The 22,133-nt window shown below is 44.0% G+C and overlaps 1 protein-coding gene across 1 annotated transcript in view; it reads right to left on the bottom strand.

Moving 5' to 3' along the window:
- Nucleotides 1-8,854: 8,854 nt before the first annotated feature.
- LOC107107290 (phosphatidylethanolamine-binding protein 4-like) overlaps nt 8,855-22,133 on the bottom strand; it is a gene marked incomplete at its 3' end in the record, with an annotated part of 150,511 nt that continues 137,232 nt past the window's right edge. The window contains exon 4 of the mRNA XM_015407571.1: nt 8,855-8,953. Coding sequence (XP_015263057.1) covers nt 8,855-8,953 — 99 coding nt within the window. The remainder of the gene's footprint in view (nt 8,954-22,133) is intronic.

Genomic DNA, 22,133 nt, shown 5'->3' with positions numbered 1-22,133 from the left:
CTGCTGAGAACCCTCCCCTCCCTAAAGCCCACCATTCCCAGGCTCTGCCCCAAATCCCCAGAAATGTTCCAACCCAGAATGGGCAGCCTTACACCAGTAATGCCCAGCAGTTCTGCAGCTTAGTAGAACAGAGGGTGAGAAAGACGGAGGCTTTTCCACTGCCCTGTGGGCCACCCTTCCAACTCTCCCTCCCTCAGATTCAGAGCAAGATCACTTACACTGACCTTGAAAAAAAGGAAGATGGTGTGTGTGTGTGTGTGTGTGTGCATCAGCTAAATAGAATATCCAGGTAAACCTCTAAATCCTACTTGCTGGGGGGTTATGGCAGAGAAGGACTATTGGCTTCATACCTTGCTTACATCTTCCTAAATAGGATTACCAACTTCAAGGCACAGTATGGAGTTCTTCAGGAATGGCAACTGATTTTCAGAGTACAGAAATCAGTTTTCCTGGAGCAAATGGCAGATTTGGATGTGAATTCTGTGACATCACATGCCCTCCCCTTTCCAGGCATCATCTCCAAACTGTCAGGAATTTCTCCAACCTGGAGTTGCAGCAGTATTCCTCAAAACATCTGGCTGGCCAGTGTTGGACTAGATGGACCCTTGATATGATCCAGAGAGCTCTTATATTCTAACCAGGTTTCTGTTTCCCAGTTCTCAAGCTTCTGCCTGATACACTGTACAGGGCTTTCGACTGCTTACGTGGAAAGCCAGACCACTGTCTGTGAACATTTTCATCCAAACTTTAAATCCCATTGTTTGTGCAAGCAGAGTGTTGCTCTCTGCAGCCAATTATTCTCAGGGTAGATTTTTCTTCCCCCTTTCCTATGTCTCAAGAAGGAATTTTCATGCAGGAATTCTGTGACAGTCATTTTCTGTAACAACTTTATTATACAAAAAATCATTAATAAAAATAAAAGTTAATTTAGCAGATTTCTGAACAGTATGGATTTGCTTCACTTCTCCCTTTTACTGTCAATGATATGGAAAGAGGCCCTCCCCACTTTATTCCTCCCAGTGAATTTAAAAAGTAAACATTGTTTACTGGATCTCTATGTAAACCAGTTCAGTCTCTGCCTAGTTACCTGATACCCTTCAGTATATGCGGGATAATGTGATAAATTTATTTCTAATTTGCTGCATTATCTTTGGAATATTTTAATGACTCACTGAATGAAGTAAAAAAAAAGCTATTTCAAATGAACAATTATGCTGCATTAGAGTAAAGGCTGATTATATTTAAACACTGCTTGCATGGATAACGGGACATATCGACCTCCTGCCTTTGAGAGCTAATTTGGCTCTTATCTCTAAATAATTTTACACTGCAAATTACCATGAAAACCTAAAGGGCTTTAAAAACTGTCATCAAAAGGTATTATTCCACTTTGTAACAACATTTTAAAAAAATATACATTATTTTGAATTGGAGTTAAAGCACCCTCTCCCCGACAATTTGAGAAACAGTGTCGTCAATGGTGATAAGCAGTGAATGGTGAATTGTGTAACAGAAGGTATTAAATAGATTAGGCTGTTGAAAGTTACAACAGGATGGGGCAAAGTTCTGGCTGAAACCCTACAAGACTAAATTCAGCTTGAAGAGTTTTGGGGTGGTGCCAAAGTAATGCGGCACAATGGCACAGAATATTTTGATGCTAGCAAGCCAAGTCTTATCTGCAGGGATGGCCTCACCTCCATTTTGTGGAGAGTGAAGGGGGAAAAAGAAGAACCCGGCACTTTGGTCAAGGTCATACAGCAGATCTGGGACAAGAGACGTCAAGAATAGCATATTTGAGATCAAAAAGATTTTAGCCTTTATCTCCCTCCTCCTCTTCCAAATAAATTCCCATTGATGCATCTTGAATTATCGAAACCTGCTTGCTTTCTAACACACTGGACTTCAGGCAGTCTCTGGAGAGTTTCCCAAAGATCCACTGGGAACAAAATGTTGACTGTCAAGATAGATGGCTGGTGTAAATTAGAGCACACCTTACAAGTCCTAAAAGAATTACACTAGCTTCTGATTCAGTTTCAGGCCTAATTCAAAGTGTTAAATGCTGTAAACATTGTGGGACCAGGGTTCCTAAAGGACTGCTTGCTCCCATACATACTCCTCTGCCACTTTTCTGTGGAGGCCATGCTCCACATGTTTGAGAATCAGTAAAAGCCCTGGGTAAAAAGAAAAGTATTTCCTTGCCACCAAAAGCTCAACTGGCACAATGCCAAGCTAATGGCTATGGGGAGGGAATCCAGTTGTGGTGCCACTTGTATTGGTCTTTAAACATCAGTCTTTTCTGCAGTTAGCCTTTTATATTCTTGTATACATCTCTGAATGCTGATTTTGTTGCTATTGGCCTTTTAAACATATTTTATGTTGCTACATTGAGTTTACTGTGATCGATAAACGTTTTATTGCTGCCGGTCATTTTTAACTGCTATTGACTGATATATGTTTTGTTGTTTTTGCAGAAATGGGAAGCTGTCTCAGCTTTGGATGTAAAGAAAATGAATGAAGTAACAGGTTTCTTCCTCAGTACAAGAGCGCAGAGTGATGGATCTTCCTGATAACCACAATGCTGCTGCAGTGTAAATAACTAAACCAAAGATTGGTAAGGGCATGTATTAGATTAAAAGAGAAAGGGGATTTGTATAAGCAAAAGCCTCTCAGTAAACAGGCTGTTTAGTGGATCTTCCCAGAGATAGTGCATGTGATCTCTATTTGGAAAAGTATGATATTCACAGATAGAGAGGTAATTTTGAGTCCATAAAATCTTTAATATATCTCAGACAGTGATATAGGTTAACTCTCATCTGTGTCTTTTCCAGGTTTCTGGAAAACGTTATTAAGATATAAATGGAAGTCACAGACGTATATACATACATGTATTTTCTCTTTTGGGTTTGAATTTGTTGCTCAGCCTTTGAGCGGTTCTGAAAAATCAGGTAAGCACATTTATTCCCCTCTCAATTATAGACTTGTAGCTGTAAAGAAAAACTGAACTACCACCATGCCATGAGAAGCCACACCATGCCATTTTAACAGACTTGCTTTTCAGAGGGGAACTGTACTGAATTTCAGACTTTCCTTGCCTGCCTCAAAAGTTATTTTTAATTACAATAATTAGCAAGAGCTAACACACTAGAAAGATCTGCATGCAGAAGGAGGAACGTTTGCTTCAGCTTTTTTGTGATTAATAAATTAATAAATATTGAAATTAATGAGAGACTTTCAAGACCCCATTGTTAAGGAATGCATAAGGATTCCCATGAAAGAACCTGCATAGGAGTAAAATTGTACACAAGCTGCTACAATTATTCTGAATGCTTTATTTCTTCAGCCAATTATGAAAATCATGGAAAGTATTAATATCCAATTTTAATTTGCTCAATATTCCCATTAACAATAAAAAGTCTAATTAAGGTATCTGTACAAAAAGCCCTTGGCAGTAATTTCAGAGAATAATAGAGGAGAACAACTAGATATTTCTTTTTAAATGCAGGTTGCAAATTAATTGATATCTTAATTAGACTTTAGTACCAAGATTATTAGATCAAATGAGAGTTGAAAACACCTAAACTTTTAAGCATATTATGAGATACAAGAAGACATAAAGAGAAATAAGCAGCTTTTCTAAATGGTGCTTCCCTGAAGCTGGTAACACATGGAGAGAAAGGTCAGAGACAATGCAACAGAATTAGTGGACATAAATAGTAGTAATAGCTATGCTTCTCTTGTCTTTTATATTGCTGCATTTCCTGGCATTAAAAAAAAACACTTCTGAATTAAAGTTCATACTACTCTAGTCTGACAGAACTATGATTACTTAGAAACACAAAGTAAAATTCCCTACCCAAGTTTGAATGATAAGTTAGTGACAAGCTCTTTTCAGATGATCTCTAGGGGTAGAATGAATGTATATACGGGGAGCTGGAGCAGGATCACAGAGGCAAGTTCCCCCTCCCGCATCGCCTCTGGATCTAGTTGTGTTCACTTGAATAAATGTATCTAGAGCTACATCCATGTATTCAGGAGCCCAGGCTCTCAATTATGTAAGGAAAAGCTGTATTTTTACATGCTTGTGACTGGCTCTATACAGTAGCTCAAAATAATGTACATGAGCCAGGGAAGGATCCTGACTTGTTTCCCCAACCCTGCACTTTTATTCTATCTCTATTTGAAGAGGGTTACCCAAAATATTTAAGAAAGCTGAAAGTGATTGGGCCATCGTTGCTCATGGCATACAGCTGCACTTCTTTTGCTCTTGTCTCTGGTCAAATAGGTTTCGTGGGTTTTTGAAGCACTTCATAAACTCGAGAATCCTCGTGGCCAATCAGAATCAGGAGCTGGATAAAAGACAGCCCTGTACACATCATGAATGCATGGAGATGGTTGTATCATACTGTTTTCCAGTCCCTGGCGGGGGTGGGTGAGGAGGTGGGAAAACTACTATTGTCTATCTTTAGACAGAGTACAGAGAACCTCGGGCCTAATATACAGTTACAAGCCAGCCCATAATTACTGCTTCTTTTTTGCTTCCCCACTATCTGTGTTATGAAGTGGGTTGCCGCATGGATAAACGACCGACGACGACGTGGTGCATGGCACGTTTTATTTGGTACACAACAAGAACAAGGAACAAACGGCCGGCAGGCCAACTATATACATACCTGGGGACACACCCCTGGTCACCATTGGTGGGTTTGAATCTCCCGCCATGGTTCCCATTGGTTCCCCTGTGGAAGGACTAGGAGCCTAGTCCCTATTGTTCTCCCAGAGCCAAGCTCTGGCTGTTCGCTGGCCCCCGGTGGTGGTCAGCATACACTACAATCTGCAGTTTACATTTCTTATATAACTAGGAAGGAGGACCGTTGTACCAAGAGACAACAGGCGCTAGCTCGGGCGGCGGCCTCCCACCCCCCTGGCTGCTCCAGTCCCCATCGGGCCAAGGTGCGCGGCTCCCTCCCCCCACCTGTCTGAGGCCCTGGCGGGCCAAGGTGGCCGGCCAGAGCCCCTCCCACAGGACGCTTGATGGGTGGGCAGGCCAAGCCGCCCAGCCTGCCCCCCACCTGCTGGAGGCCCCGGTGGGCCAAGCAGTGTGGCATCATCCATCTTCCGACCACCAGCTCGAGCCACCAGCAGGCAAAGGTGGTTGGGCGTGCCCCCCCTCCCATGGCCAGACCAAGGCACCAGTGGGCAAAGGCGGCCGGCCTCATTCCTCCCCGCCTGTTGGAGGCCCTGGTGGGCCAAGGCAGATGGGCTTGGGCTTCTCCCTGGTGGCCGCGTGAGCCGCGACTGTGCGAAGGCGGGCAGCCTTGCCCATAACTTCCTTGGGGCCCCCTCGCCCACTGGACGCCCTGGCAGGCCAAGCCAGCTGGGCGCGTCCCTCCCCCGTCAAGCCATTCAAGGCGCAGGTGGGCCAAGCCAGTCAGGCTCGTCTCTCCCCCCCACCCATTCGAGGCAGGCCAGCCGCCGGGCCCTGGCCACCTGCACTGGCCATTGATCCGGGGGGAGCAGCTGCAGAGGTGGTGCAGAGACGGGCAAGGCGCTGGGGAGGCATGGCAGTGGTTTGGGCCAAAGGAAGACAGGAGGTGTGTTCAGCAGAGCGAGGACACTGACTTCTGAGGCACGTCTGGGCTGGTGCCGCCTGTGTGGGTGGGAGTCTGAGAATGCAGCCAGTGGCCATGGCGCCTGTTGTGAGTGGCAGTTCTTGCAGCCAACTGATTTTGGCGTGAATCGAATCCTGCCACTCCATAGGAGAGATGCCACCGCAAATCAGCTTTATAATATAGGAGAGATTCTGAGATCAATGAGCCTGCCTTGGCAGGGAGGGCGGGGTATAAATTGAATGAATGAATAAATAAATAAATAAAATTAAACACTGATGGTTTTTACAGTCTGGACACCATGACACTGACTTGTGATAATCTATATAGCAACAGTCAAACCACTGCAAGCTGATTAAAATGCGTTGTTTAGTTTCAGTGTGTGGATGCCCAAGCATGCCACCAACACAGACATAGAGCCGAGCCAAATTGTCATTTTCATGTCAAAATTACCACTTCTAACAAGGCAGAACTTTTTTTTTGTCAAACAGGTATACAAATTACACACAAATTTAAACATGGTTTCATCCAAGTCCTGGCCTTTAAAGCTTTGGGAGCAAAGGACCCAGGGCCAAGTCTAGGAGTGCTCTCATCTGCATGAGAACCAAACAGAATTGTCCCTGGAGCTGACATGCTACCATATGCCTCTGGAGCTAGAGTAATTATATCTAACTACACCTGGATCCAGTTCCATCTGAAAAACCCCCTTCCCTTCAGCTTTGAGCCGCCATTGATGAGACCATCTCAGGGAGGCCAAGAAGAAGACAAGCTCTGATATGAAAAGAACTGGAACATTTGCCTTGAATTTTAATGCCATTTGTACCTTTTTAAAGTTCCTGTGAACTGCTCTGGGTGCCAAATTTGGCTGAAAGGCAAGATTACTAATATAAAGGTGCCCATCTTTCTTTCCCAACTGAGGTAGCAGCAACAATGGTGTGGAAAGAAAGAATTAGCATCCCCTTGCTTATTGCAACAGCCCTGGAACAAATCAGGTTCCACCTGCAATTGCTTTTAAAGGTTTAAAATGTACAAGTGGGGACCTACAAGAAACTTGCAGGAGCGGCTATCCCATTCCTCCCACCTCTGCTTCTTCCCCTCTCCCCCTACTTCTCTCCCCCTCTTTCTCCTTCCTGCCACCCTTTTCTTTCTCTCTCTTCCTCTCCATGCCAGTCACTTCCATTGTGCCCCCACCCCATCACTCTTTCTGCCCGTCACTCTCCCAGCCTTCCACCTACTCTGCCCCCCACAGCAGCAGTGGCAGCAGCTACTCTCCAGGAATCAATACAGATCAGTTCCTCTTAGGTTGCCATCTCCATGTTGGAAAATATCTGGAGATTTGGGGGTGGAGCCTTGGGAGGATGAGGTTTGACCAGGGTATAATACCATAAACTCTACCCTTCAAAGTTGCCATTTTCTCTGAGGGAACTGATTTCTGTCACCTGGAGATCAGTTGTAATTCCAGGAGATCTCCAGCCCTCACCTGGAGGTTGGCAACATTAGTTCCCCTGGAGGAACTGACTGCTATCACGGGTGGAGTCTATGGCATTCCCCACCTCAATCCCCAACATCTCCAGGCTCCACCCCTCAAATGTCCAGGAGTTTTCCAACCTGGAGTTGGCATCCCTATTTCCTTCCCACCCAACAGCCAGCCTACCTTTATCTGCCTTTCTGTCTTCAGCTTTCCATCTCCTTTCCCCTTGCAGCTTCTATTGAGGAAAACTGTGGTCTTTCTTCACAGTGAGGACTAAAGCAATTTACATTATTCTCTCCTCCTTTTTATCCACACAACCACCCTATGAGGTAGGTTAGGCTGAAAGTAGATGACTGGTCCAAAATCACACAGTGAGCTTCCACAGCAAGATGGGGATATAAACCTGGGTCTCACAAACCCTACTCTGAAGCTCTAACCATTATACTACACTGACTTTCATAAGGTGGCTGCTGTTGAGCAGTAGGAAGCAGCCAGGTCTAATTTAATCATGCAAGTCAGGTAGTATCAAGTCACCCAGAGGGTGCTGCTAGGCCTAGGTTTGCCAGCCTCCAGGTAGGACCTGTAAATCCCCCAGAATGACAACTGAACTCCAGACAGCAGAGATCTCTCCCCCTGGAGAACATGGGTGGACTCTGTGGCATTATATCCAGCTGAGGCCTCCCCAAACTCTGCACTCCTCAGACTTCACCATAGAATCGGATTTTCCTATCTGGAGCAGGCAATCCTAGACCCAGGCCATATGTAGCCATTCATACTGCAGGAGGAATCCTTCTCAATCTGAGAGCTCCAATCTTGCTTTTGCTTCCTGCCCTCTCTGTCTCTCTGTCTCTCACTGTTGATGTGGTGGGGCCTGGAGTAGATCCCTGTGGAGGCCATTTCAAAAGGTATTTGGGGGAATTCAACCCTACCTGAGGGTTTGGGGTTTGTTTGTTTTTTTGGATTTTTCTGCACACCCAGAAAGTCCCCTAAGTCTGCAGAAAAACCTGTTGGGGGAAAGTGTGCCCCCTATTGGCAGAAATATGTATCTACAAGCAGAGGGGACTGTTGAGAATTAGATATATAGATAGATTGGGGTATCCTATCATGTGCAGTTTAATGCATAGTTCAACCCTGAGCAAAAGCAGCAGCAGAGTCACTTCATGTAAGTGCATAAGTCCCTTGTCCATCCTATGGGAAAATAATTGCCCCATCCCAACCCATAGTTACACATATCGTGCCAGCCATTATATTTTATAAGTCAACAAAAAGTCATAATGAGTACACAATCTGAAAAACAACACTGAAATTGACTCTGGGGATTAACCTATATAGTAGAAGAAGAAGAAGGAGAAGAAGAAGAAGAAGAAGAAGAAGAAGAAGAGATTGGATTTCTACCCCACCCTTCACTACCCAAAGGTATCTCAGAGCAGCTTACAAACTCCTTTCCCTTCCCCTCCCCACAACAGACACCCTGTGAGGTACGTGGGGCTGAGAGAGCACTGACAGAAACTGCTCTTTTTCAAGAACAGCTCTTATCAGAACTACGGCTTGCCCAAGGTCATCCAGCCAGGTGCAAGTGGAGGAGTGGGGAATCAAACCCGGTTCTCCCAGATTAGAGTCCGCACACTTAACCACTACACCAAACTGGCTAAAACCACTACACCAAACAAAATAAAATCTATTTAAGAGAAACCTAGATCAATTTAAATAAGGTGTTCAGTGAACCTCTCCAAAAGAAGCATCTCCAAAACTACTAGTGAGGAATATTGGTACTCACTCTGATATTGGTGACAAGCCAGTGTCTCCAGTAACGGTATTTTGGATTTGCTCGACTAGGGGCATCTGGATCCACCACGATCAGAACGTACTGCTTATTCTGCAAAAGGAAATAGAAAGATGGTCTTAGCTAGCAAGGAAGTTAAGAAAGGAAACTTTCCTAGAAAAACAGCTATAATTCATCCACTTTCCTCTGCCGACACTACCCCCAGGTCTGCATCATACTTCTTATTCCTTTGCCAGAACAGTTACTACATACAGAGAGGTAATTCTAATAGAAGCAACGGGATACGGTCAAGGAGAAAAGAGAATAAATAATTTATGTCAATTTTTGCAAAAGAACTCCTCTCATTTGAAAAGGCCATATATGATGCTGTGGGGAAAAAGGAGGTGGGCAAACAAAATGTAATATGGTTTAAGAAACCTGGAATTTCAGTACATGATGTATGAAAAGGATTTGGGTTTTTTTATTTAAGACATGGTTTCAGCAGTGCCATTGAGCATATATAAATAGATGTTTCTTACTGGTGATACATTATGGTATACCTAACGTCAAACCATCAGGCAGGACAGGAAAACAATATTTCTAATTCTTCAAAGATAGTGATGGAAAAAATAACCCCCGAAACTTTTTTTTTTTACAGGGGGAGACTTGATGCCTTCTCCAAATGTCTGGAGATTTACTAGCTTATACAACAGACTTCAAACATATTGTTGCCTTTCCTAGAGCCCTTCTGACTGAGGGGGGGAGTATCTGTAAGGAATATTGAAAAAAACCAGTGAGGCTGCTGGGAAGACAACAAGAAAATAGTCCCCCCCCGGGGGGGGTACACACTACACGGAGGATTTAGGGACATGAGGGGATCAGGAAGAAGGATTGCTTTGGTAGAAGGTGGCGTGATGTCAGATGGGCTAGTGAGTATATGAGATATAGTAGAGGAAGACGTGACCTCACACAGGGCCTACGGACAGGGAAAAGACTGGCTTGATGAAAGGACAGTAGCTTCACATAAGGCCAAAGGACAGGAGAAGGTTAGGAGGAAGACTGGTATGATAGAGGGTGTTATGTCCGCTGACTGCCACCAGGGGCCAGCGAATACCCCAGAGCTTGGGACCATGGCGGGAGATTTAAACCCACCAACGGGACCTAGGGGGCGTCCCCAGGTGTGTATATAGTTGGCCAGCCGGCCGTTAGTCTTTGTCTTTGTTGTGTACCAGTAAACCATGCTGATCACTACATCAGTCTCAGTGGTTTCTACATGCGTCTAACCCACTACACTTCAGAGTAGGGTTGCCAAATCTTTTAAACTCACCGGCGGCTTCGGGGGCGGGGTTCCCCCCGGGGCCCAATTCCGCCGCGGCAGAAATTGGGCCTCTGAAGTGGGGGATTCCCCGCCCCCCGGGCACATTTGGCAACCCTACTTCAGAGGGCATACTGACCTTACACAGAACTCATGGACAGATTAGGGTTGGAAGGAAGATTGGTTTGGTGAAGAGACTGAGTGATCCCACATAAGAACTGTGGACAGGAAGGGGTTGGGAGGAGGACAGTCGAGGACTAGGATTGTCAACAACTCCTGATATCTTGATGGACTCCTTGGTGGCAGAAAGTGCTGTCAAGTCGCAGCTGACTTATGGTGACCCTGTGGGGATTTCAAGGCAAGAGATGTTCAGAGGTGGTTTGCAATTGGCTGCCTCTGCATAGTAACCCTGGACTTCCTTGGTGATCTCCAATCCAAGTACTAAGCAGGGCTGACGCTGCTTAGCTTCAGAGACAAAATCTGCTTAGCTTCAGGGACAAAATCAGGCCAGACTGGGTCACACAGGTCAGGGCAAGGGACTCCTTGGAAAATGTAAGTAGACCCCAGACTAGGGGCTTAACTGCACCTGATGACTGAAGCTCCCTGAAAATATTTCCAACCTGTTTGAAACTGCAGACTGAGGGTGGGCACCTTTTCGGGAGCCCACCAAGTGCTTTTAGAAAGTGGGTAGGGTCAAGTGGAGGGCTGCGGTGGCTCAAGTGGTTAAGACACTGAACTGCAGACCGGAAGGTCGGTAGTTCAGCAGTTCGAGACCTGAGTGCCGCATGATGGAGTGAGCTCCCGTCTCTGGTCCCAGCTCCTGCCAACCTAGCAGTTCAAAAGCAAGAAATTGCAAGTAGACTCTTGAGAGTCCCCTGGACTGCAAGGAGATCAAATCAGTCAATCCTAAAGAAATCAACCCTGACTGTTCCATGGAAGGCCAGATACTGAAGCTGAAGCTCAAATACTTTGACCACCAAATGAGAAGGGAGCACTCACTGGAGAAGACCCTGATGCTGGGAAAGATTGAAGGTCAAAGAAGAAGGGGACAGCAAAAGATGAGATGGTTAGACAGTGTTATTGAGGCAACGAACATGAAATTAAGCAAACTCCGGATCACAACAGAAGACAGGAGGGCCTGGCGTGATGTGGTCCATGGGGTCGCAAAGAGTTGGACTCGACTATGTGACTGAACAACTACAAAATAGGTACTGCTTCGGTGGGAAGGTAACAGCATTCCGTGCACCTTGGCGCTTAGTCATGCCGGCCACATGGCAATGGAAACGTCTTCGGACAGCGCTGGCTCTTCGGCTTGGAAACGGAGATGAGCACTGCATCCCTAAAGTCGGATTCGACTGGCTTTCGAGCAAGGGAAACCTTTACGTTTACCTAGGGCCAAGTGGGGCTTTTTGTGTTTTTGATGTTTATGGTATAACAGAGACAGACAGAGGTTTTGCATCAGGTATTTTACCTGTGCAAAAAGCTGAATGATATTCTAAAAATTAAGTAGGACTGAATTCTGTCTAAACTTGATTGGGCTGCATCTTCCCAATTTTTATGTCTTTTTATAATTCAGGTGGAATTTGGTAACATCACTACATCCACTTTTGTTCACTTTTCAAAAATCATTTATGTTCCTATCAAAATCTGGCCAGAATCTCTCTCTTAATATACATGAGCAAGGAGCACCAACTATCATTGTTACAAGTAATAGAGCAGGTTAAAAATGCTTGGGCTCATGAGAGGGCTCATGTAAAAGGGATAGCCCAGAGAAGAAACATTTTTTCCTTTTCATTTCTTAGCAGAACATGTATACTTATTTTGAGTTTATGTAAGAAAGTGTTTTAAATACATTAATTGTAAAAGGCATCCCATTAAACGACGATTCTACCTGAAATGTTGAAAAACTACTATCAGAATGATGTATAACCTTACTCCTTGACATTTTGTGGTTGGCTCCACCTATTATGGTAGCCATTTTATGATTAGCTCTACCTCCCATGGCAGTAGGGTTGTCCACTGTGGGTTGGGACATGTGTTCCCTCTAAGCTGAGTCAGTGTGAACTAGCTTACAGTTTTTTAGCCTCCGGCTCACACATTTTTGTCTTGGCTCAGGAAGGATGGCTCCGGAGCAAACTGATTTATGCAGCAGCCCAATGGCTCGCTCACAACTTTAATGCCAGTAGCTCACAAAGTAGAATTTTTGCTCATGAGACTCCACAGCTTAGAGGGAACATTGGTTGGGACATGTGTTCCCTCTAAGCTGAGTTAGTATGAACTAGCTTGCAGTTTTTTAGCCTCTGGCTCACACATTTTTGTCTTAGCTCAGGAAGGATGGCTCCAGAGCAGACTTGCTCACCATGTTAATGCCAGTAGCTCACAAAGTACAATTGTTGCTCACAAGAATCCACAGCTTAGAGGGAGCATTGGTTGGGACATTCCTGGAGATTTGGAGGTGGATTCTGGGGAAGGAAGGGTATATGACCCTGTACCAAACACCACCACCCAGCCTGAGCCTGCCAGCGGAAGGATCATTGCTGACTGTAATCTATATGTTTACTGCTACTATTGCACCGCCATCGTCATATAAATCGTTTTTAGTAATCATGTTGTGTTTTATGAGGCTATTTATTTTGATGTTTTTATCTGTTAATAATTTGTTGCAATTTTATGTAGGCTGCCCTGAGCCTGCTTCGGCGGGGAGGGCAGGGTACACATCAAATCAATTAATTAAATAAATAATGCCATAAAGTCCACCCTCTATAGTAGCCATTTTCTCAAAGAACTGATCCCTGTAGTCTAGAAATTATTCGTAATTCCAAAAGATCTCCAGGCCCCGCCTGGAGGGTGGCAACCCCACCTGGCAGCCATTTTGCGGTTGTGCCCACCACCTTGTGTTAGACTCCCCCCCCCGTATTTGTATGTGTGTGTGTGTGTGTGCCTGTGCCTGTGCCTGGAAGTGATGGCGACTTCTGGTGACTTCTGGGGCATGGAGGACATTCAGAGAAGTGGCTTGATAGCTTGCCTCTGGCCTCCCGGCCCTGGTGTTCTCTGAAGGTCTCCCGTCCAAATACTTGCTAGAGTTGCCTCTGCTTAGCTTCTAAGATCTGACAAGATCGGTCAGGACAGGGCACCTTGTGTTAGACTTCTGAAGGTCCCTATGGGCTAAAAAAAGTTTGGGGACTACTGATCTAAATCAGCCGCTATGGGACTGCTATTTGCCCCAAAGGGAAAACATACAGGTAGAAAGTAGGTACCTGTATTTCTCCTCCTGCTGTGGGGGCACAGAGCAGGTAGGGGGGTCTGCGACTACAAAGGCAGTCGGGAAACAGCTATGGTCCCTTCACACAAAGATCTCAATCCAAACTGAGGGTCCCTGGGGCTACTATTCTAGTTTTAAAGTTGCAAGAGGTCCATTCACTGATCTCTCATTAGCATATTTAATTAAGGCCTTTCTTTGCTTTCTGGATCATGGATATTCCAAGGGAGCAAGTGCTCCTGTAATCAAGGTACCCATTTTAACACCACACATTTATAATTGTGATGCTAGATGTTTAATATCTATTTAAAGTAAAGATAAAGGTTTCCCTTGCTCGAAATCCAGTTGAATCCAACTCTAGCGGGCGGTGCTCATCTCCATTTCCAAGCTGAAGAGCCAGCACATGTGTCCAGCACGACTAAATGCCGAGGCGCACAGAACACTGTTACCTTCCTATCAAAGTGGTACCTATTTATCTACTTGCAATTTCTTGCTTTCGAACTGCTAGGTTGGCAGGAGCTGGGGCCAGAGATGGGAACTCACTCCATCACATGGCAGTAAGGTCTCGAACTGCTGAACTACAGACCTTCCGGTCTGCAGCTCAGTGTCTTAACCTCTGAGCCACCGCAGCCCCGATTTATATATACCCAGTCATAAAATACATTTGGGAGGGGGGAAAACTAACTCCTGCTTCCTAGAAAATCCATGAATAATCTCATCCCGTCTAGCTTTCTAAGAATTCTAAGTTTAACAAAGACTGTATTAAACAAAACATTTCATCAGAGTTGCCAGTGAACAAAACAACTTTTTTTTTTAAAGATAGTATTAACAGGTTTACAAATGGTTTCTGTACTGTACAGAGATACCACAGTCAAAATGTTAATTGCAACTTACCATCAACATGCAAATATACAAAACAGGAGGGGGGAGTGATAACTAGAGTAACAATGAGCCTTTGTTTAATGGAACATCGTGCTGTGCAACAGATAACCAACAGGTTCCTCTTCCTGCAGAAGTCCCTTCCATGTAACAGCTCTAGTACACACTACCCATGATGCTAAGTAGTTAAAAACAATACGTTTCTGGCCTTGTACTACTGCACTTATCAAGGAATTTCTATCCCACCCTTCCATCTCAGAGGATTCTCACAGGGCATCTCATAATTGCCTGTACGATTATCTCAAAACCAAATGTTATTTTGAAAAATAAGGAATCTTAAATATAAAATTATCCAAAAGAACTCTGCTGTTACATCCAAAAAGCCATAAACAGCAGTAGCAGAAAATCCAGTTGAGATGTTCCATCCTGACCTAAAGGCACAATCTACCAGGAAGTTCTCTAGCGGGGCAGAGTGGCCGTTAAGGCCATAGGAAAAATCCTGGGAGGTCAATGGCCTGTGGGTAGGGGGGCCAACCTTCAGGTAGGAACTTGGGATCCCCCAGAGTTACAGCTCACCTCTGGACCACAGAGATCAGAGAAAATGGATGCTTTGGTGGGCAGACTCTACAGCATTGTACCCCAGTGAGGTCTATGTGCTCCCCAGGCTCCATCCCCAAATTTCCACAAATTTCCCAACCTGGATCTGGCAACCCTCCTCCCACAACCCTTGCTTGTGGCCAGGGGGGCCCTAGCAACCCTTCCTGAGGGGCTGCCCACTCATTGACCCACCCAAGGCAACCCGAGCCCCGAAAGAGGAACAGGCACATGGAAGGAGAGTTGGCTGCATCAAGGGACTGGATGGGACAGGGCCATCCCATCCGGCCTCGCCTTGTTCAGTGAGGGACAGCCCGACTTTACCCTACCCAGCCACCCAGCTCGGTCAACCACCTCCGGCTCAGGGCTTGCCAGTCAGATGCTCCATCCATCATTTGGGATGAGTGGGCCCAGGGCCTGGTTCCAGGGCTGTTTCTCTTCTCCAATCTGTCCCGGTTCTCTAGCAAGTAAAGGGAATGAGCCCCATTCATTTGTTGTATTTTTATTCTGGTTTACAAAAAATATTTTAATTAGGTCTCAAACCAAGCATTATGGAAGGAGAACTGGTTGCTCCCTCTTGTCCTTCTAGCAACAGTATCTAGCGGAAGGTAATTAGCGAGGGGGCCATTTTTTGTATGAGGCTCAAAAATGCTTCGGGGCCAGCCTTGTTCCTGGCCTTTAACCCAAGATGCTTTGCTTAAATAAACTATGAAAACTGTACCACACACTTCTGAGTACCTCTCACAACATCACATGTTGCCCTCTGGTGACATTTTGTCTCTCAAGCCCTGAAGTCAATTGCCTCAAGAAGCCAACTGAGGAAGAACAGCCTTAGCAATCAGTACAAATACAAGAGCACTTTCTCCCACTGCTCTCTAACCACATCCTAACAACAGTATTTCAAAGAGCTCTGTGACATGATGGGGTTTTCCAAGGAAAGTCTGAAATCCTTCTGGGGACAAGGGGACAGGATGTAGCCCTGTAAAGTAAAACCAACAGTCCTCCCTGCTGGGAGACAACTGTGGGAACTGCCGGGGGGGGGGGGGGGACCATTCAGGCTGAAAACTCTCTGAGACAATAGAAACATTTCCATAACAGGATAGACAGTTTGTCTCTGTTCATGGGCAGTGACTGATATGTTGAACAGAATAAATCCCATCATACTATACAGTGAAATTCCATTTGTCACTGAAACTGTAGTAATCTAGTGTTAAGGCATTTAGAACATGGGTGGCTTAAAACAATTTTTGGCTAAGTCAGTTAAAGGTACAAAAAATCTACATGGGTGCAAAACTAATTTGCATTACAAATTCCTGTTTTTTTCATGTTCACATGAATACAAAGTATCATGTGCTATATATGCTGTAGGTGCAAAAACACTCTGCTTCTGCTGACGTAAACACTACTGAACTTTTAGGGTGATTTCCCCCCCCCCCCCGGCCGTTTTGGATTCTTCTTTTGTTCCATGTGCAAAATCCACCCCCCTCCACCCCTAGAAATGCCCCTCCTTTATCTATGCCCTCTCCTCTTTCACCCTCCCTCACCTTTTCTGGTTGCCATTTAAAAAACTTTTTAAAGTAAGCTCTAGCAAAAAATCACAACATTAAATAAGAGTGTTAAAACACTGAAGGTAAACCACCTCAGATGGTACAATGAGGGGGTACTTTTGTGAGGTTGGTGAAGCAGATCCAATCAACAGTTTTTGTCCATCTACCATTTTTTCAAAGTGTTTCAAAAGGGAAAATAAAACAAATTAATGTAAACCGAAGAAAAATCAATAAGAGTGATTTCCCTGTTTGCGTCACTGGGTGCAAAAATGTCTCCACAACTGTATGGACTGTAGTAGAGTACTCTCTCTCTCTCAACCTTTCCCCTGCTTTCAACTCAAATTACATTTCCATTTTTCAAACAATCACTGTACTTAAACTAGCAATAATGCTCTAAGGAAATGCACCATTTAAAAGAAACACGAAGATCAGAGTATCACCCTTTTCATTAGTGACCGAGCACCAGGGGTTTCCAGTGTATTGTTCAAACATACAGTTGTTTAGCATGGTTTCATTTTGTGTTGTTGTTTTTTTTCCCTTGCCCCATATTTTCCTTTTCCTACAGCAAATAGTGCCTCCTAAAGTTTTTTTTTGGGGGGCAACCATTTTGGCAGTCTCCAGACACCTATATCAAATGGATGAGCCACACACACCTTATGCAAATTGCCAAACAGAGAACTGCTCAGGCTCCATTTGGAGGAAGGAATGCAATCGACATGCTGAGATTCTTTAATGCACTGCCAAGACGGCAACCAGCAAGTAAGTGCAAATGAGAGAATCTCCAGGAGAAATGGCAAACCTGTTTTCAAAAAAAGAGGCTCACAGCCAAAGAGACCAATCAGCAGCCTTTTAAATTTTGCATCAGCTGTGCTCTGCTCAGCATATTTATGCAAAGAGAAAACCACGCAAATTTGCAAAAAGGGTAGAAAGTTGACACTACTGTGCAGCTGTGATAGAGTGCTTGCAGAAACAAACAAAAAAACCCAACCCAAACCCTTTGCTGCCACCCACCACCACGTCACAAGTGAGATCCCTACCCCACTTAGGAAAAATACAATTCTTTGTTGTATGCACAGAATAAATACACCAGAGTTCAGAAAAACAAAACAATCCAAAGGAAAAAGAATGGTGTGAAATGCAAGCACAGAATCCAAACCCAAGCTTCATGACTTGACTACAATGAAAATCTGGGGTAAACTATGCATGCAGAAAAGCCCTTAGTGTGGATTCCTTTACACAGATTGGAAACTAAATTCGGATTGCAGTCTTGGGTCTCCCGGGAATTTCAGCTGGAGATTTATATGGAAAGTGTATTGCTATGGGGTAAATTCTTGTTCATGTTTTGTTCTCTTTGCTAGCATATGTATTTTTTAAAAATTATGGGGACTGATTGCCTGGTTTTGAAAACAGACTACAACCTCTTAAAGCTCTATAGCTGCCCTTTAAGGCAAGGGAATGTTTTGGCAGGATCTTTACTTCTTTGTGTTTTGAATTTGAAGTGATACAATTTCTTGATAATAAACCTATTCTTTCAGCTTTGATGTTCTTTTGTACAGGTACATGTTATTTTGTACTTTAGTACTACTAGTAAACAAAAAACAGAGATAGTGAAGAATCCCCAAATGTTTATGTTTTAATGCTTATGGAGAGGGGAGTAAACTACTCACTGCTGTTTTTGTGATTTTGAGAGGCGGTCTATACAAGGATAGAAAATTACTATTTAAGAAAATCATCCTGATTGTCCCTTGGATTTCCCACACCAATGTCTTTCTGCGGGACTGAAGCCAGAAGAAAATCTGCTGGGAGTACTGGTGAATCATCAGCCATTATAGATACTGACTGCATACATGATTCTTGGCACATGGTGTAACCTTCTATTAGTCAGTCATAGTAGTGGGCAATTCTCTTCTTGGGACTGGTTTCTGTGGAGAACTTATTTACATCATGATGGAGGCTTTCTGCAGACACACAAAACGTGGAGGAGAGGTGGCCTGTGAGTTTTGTTTCTTAGTATGTGGAAATAGGCAGTTGAACATCACCTGGTAAATGATTTGCATTGAAGCCTCTGTTAAAAAGACATTACTTTTTTGCTCTCCAGGCAGTTAGCAACCCTTTTCTTATGGGGTTCACTGAATCCACTGAACTGTGACAGAAGACTCCAGACTGTGTACTTGGCAAAGGTGTTAAAGAGGAAAAAGTCTTGAGCATGCTGTTTATCTTTCAGTGCAATCCCAAATATAGTACCCCCTTCTAAATCCTTCTAACCCCATTGAAATTAATGGGCTTAAAACAATATACGTCTGTTTAGGATTGCACTTGTTGGCCTTTCAGTGTTACCCATCCTTCTTTAGCCATACGCATGCAGCTCTGCTCCTTCTCATCTTTTGTCATTTATCTCCTATGTAATTGTAGGCATTTATACATCCAAACCAAAGAAAATATGCCATGCCTTGCCAAAACCTAAAAAAAAAAAAGCCACCCCAAAACTGAACCCAAACCACAGAGAAAACAGAGAATAGGGCACTGTCCAGTATTTATGTCTGAGCATGTACAGACAGCCTTTCTCCAGCTACTAAGCAACTGCAATGTGCCCTGCACACTTGAATGAAGCCCTATCCACCTTTCCAGTATTATGAGAACATAATTCCCCTATGCACGAAAAGTTCACCGTAGGTCCAACATTGCAGCACACCCATTCAACAGAAGTGCAAACTGTGCTGAAATATTTACTGCACATAGGGGTACTCCCATATCAATATTGGTATTCTGTATCCACTCACTTGAGCTAATGGTGGGACAGCACTTGAGGCTGAAGTTGGATCGTGGTCCATGCTGTGCTTTTCCAGAAGAATCCCAAAGCTATTCTGAGGACTCACGGATGCCTAAGTAGCAATTGAGTTTTCTGTTGTTGCTCATGGAAAACGTTTTGAGAGGTGCCCATTGTACAAATCCAGAGGTGGGACTCACTCAAAAGGCTGTATTTAGCCCCAGCATGTCTGACTTCAGGCCTCTGCCTTAACCATGATCTCAGGACAATTCTATATTTCTTACAATTTGTGCTCATGTATGTATATTTTTATACAAGATACTTTAATAGCACCAAGAATACTGGACAGTGTTCATGCGTAGAAATCACCACATGAAGCTGAAAAAATATGCAAAAGTTTTTAAAACGTAGAGCACTGTTGGCAGAAAAAATGTGTGTGGCTGCACGTGTCTGCAAAAGCGTGTTTACCCATGACACCCACACTCTCCCCTCAGTTCATGTCTCCTGAGTGTCGCCTCCTTACCAAAGGCAGAGGTGTAAGCTTGGAAATCACTAAGGCGCTGACAGAGACATTCAAAGGTCTCTTCTTAAAATAAAACTTATCTTTATTATAGAAAAACATTCAGAGATTTGCCTGGCAAGATGACCAGCAAGACGTTATGCCAGCCTGCCAACACAGTAGAATCCTATTTCCTAAACATTGATAGAATACACAGAAAAATAAACATGCAAGCAAAGTTTCCCCCACCCCATGGCATGCAGCGAACGAGAGGCCTCTCGGACTGACTCCTACCAAGAGTCAGCGTCGATCTGTTGGATTTTACCAGTATTTATACCCAATGATCAAAGGAGTCCCTTGATAACAATATAACAGTTGTAATTTAACACTTAGAAGTTGAAATTGTCTTGCAGGAAATTTGTTTCCTTGGTCTTACACAACAAAAGTTCACATTCCACAGGATCAATACAGTGTCATTGTTTACTCCTGGTGTTTCCCAATCATGGGAAATAAACTATCCTTTGAAGTTATCAGAGAGATGAAAGCGGGGTGTGTGTGAACCCTCTGTATCTCAGGAAGTTAGTCTTATGGATTGAAGTCTGCCAACTTCCCAAATGGCCACACATTTTATTGCCTAGGAAATTGTGGGTCTCACACCTGTGGCTGGGAATGGAATGTGTTACATCTTTGCGTGTGTGACCAAGAAAGAGATCCTCCTGGGACAAAAGGGCTTGCAAAGAATCATGGGGTTTGATTCAAACAGGCCAAGGCTGTCTGCTGTGTTGCTAGCAATGACAGGAACAGGTACATGGATTTTATGAACTATTTGGTTCATTTTAAACCCAAACCTTCCATATTTCTAAATTTTCTTACCACAAGCACATGATGCAAAACCATGCAACTCTGTGTTAATTAGAACAGTCCAACATTCTTGTACATGAACATTTTCAGATAAAAGTAGGAACTTCCACAAATCCCATTCTTGCTTTGGTGGGGAGGGGTGTCACCTGGGTGGAACTACTTCTGATTCCCATTTGCCCTTGCAGTAGTAACCTAATCGATGGCCATAGGCAGAGAGGGCTTTAAAAGGGGATTAGACTCATGGAAAATAGTCTATTAGTAGCAACTAGCCACAGTGACTAAAGGGAACCTCCACATTCAGAGGCAGTAGCTACTAGCCATGGTGAATACCAGCACCAGGAAGCAACATCAGGGGAAGACCTCAGCTTCTATATTGATGGCCCTCCAGTGTAACTGATTGGCTGCTGTGTGAGAAAAGATGCTGGACTAGATGGACTATTAGTGTGATCCAGCAGGGATATTATTTTCTTAACTTTTTTATTAAACAAAACCAATTTTGTGCAGTTAAACCTGACTATTGCTTGTATGTTTCCATGCAATATTGCAAATAGGAAATTCTGTCCACTCAGGGATCCTATAGTTAGGAATGCTGCAAACCTCACCATGAACATGTTCAACAGCTAAACCTTCCATGTTCAAAAGTGCTGATAAGATATGAGCTGATCGGTTCATACCAGGAATACCTGTCAAACTGATTTGCATTGGGTTTTTGCAATGCAAAGGCACTGCTGATTGGCAGCCATTAAGGTCACTAGGGTCTATTTAGACAAACAACAAATGATAGGACTTTATTAAAACACAGCATTTATGACTGATTTATATGATTTATGACTGATTTGTCTATTTAAACAATAACCTGCTGAGCACAGCAGTTACACAGCAAGGACAAGAAAGTAGCAGAACTCAACTGTTCGTTGTGAGGACGCACCTACACAAAAAACCAATTGCACCGTACTGCATGGTTAAGAAAGAAATGCTGTGAAGCAGCCTACTGAACAGCCATGAACAGTCAAACCAGTCATCAAAAAATCAGCTCCCTGTTTGCAACTAGTAAACAGGATGCGAACCCAACTGTGTATTAGAGCATCCCTACATATAGGTAGCATGATGACATTTCATCAGATTTGTCTATATGATTTCATCACAAAAAGGAGACCAGACTGTACTCTGAATAGGCTTCCTGACCTCAAAAGCCCACCCCACCCGACCCTAAGCAGCTATTTGCCTCACTGGGGAAGTCACAGAGGTTGCCTGAATGCTGCAATTAAATTTTCCCCCAACAGTACCAAGAGCATGGGGTGGTGAGCTTGGGAAAATGCATGAGGAAGAAGAGTTAAATCCCAACACCCCCTAACCAAATTAAGACCTCCTCCGTTTATATTCCAGTATCTCATCAGGTCTGACCACAACCTCCATCAGCCTGAGCAAAATACAGGACTCCAAAAAATAATGTTTTCCAAGTGTCTCCATTATGAAGGTGTTTGATACACATGCTTCAATTCTCCGCAATTACAGCCAGCTTGCTTAAAGCATCGGACTCAGATCCAAAGGCCCAGGTAAAAATTCCCCACTG

The sequence above is a fragment of the Gekko japonicus genome, unplaced genomic scaffold (genome assembly GCF_001447785.1).
Source record: "Gekko japonicus isolate JY-2015 unplaced genomic scaffold, Gekko_japonicus_V1.1 scaffold1154, whole genome shotgun sequence".
NCBI classification, from domain to species: Eukaryota; Metazoa; Chordata; class Lepidosauria; order Squamata; family Gekkonidae; genus Gekko; species Gekko japonicus.
Note: the sequence above shows the minus strand (reverse complement) of the source record. Positions and strands in the feature narration are given on the sequence as shown.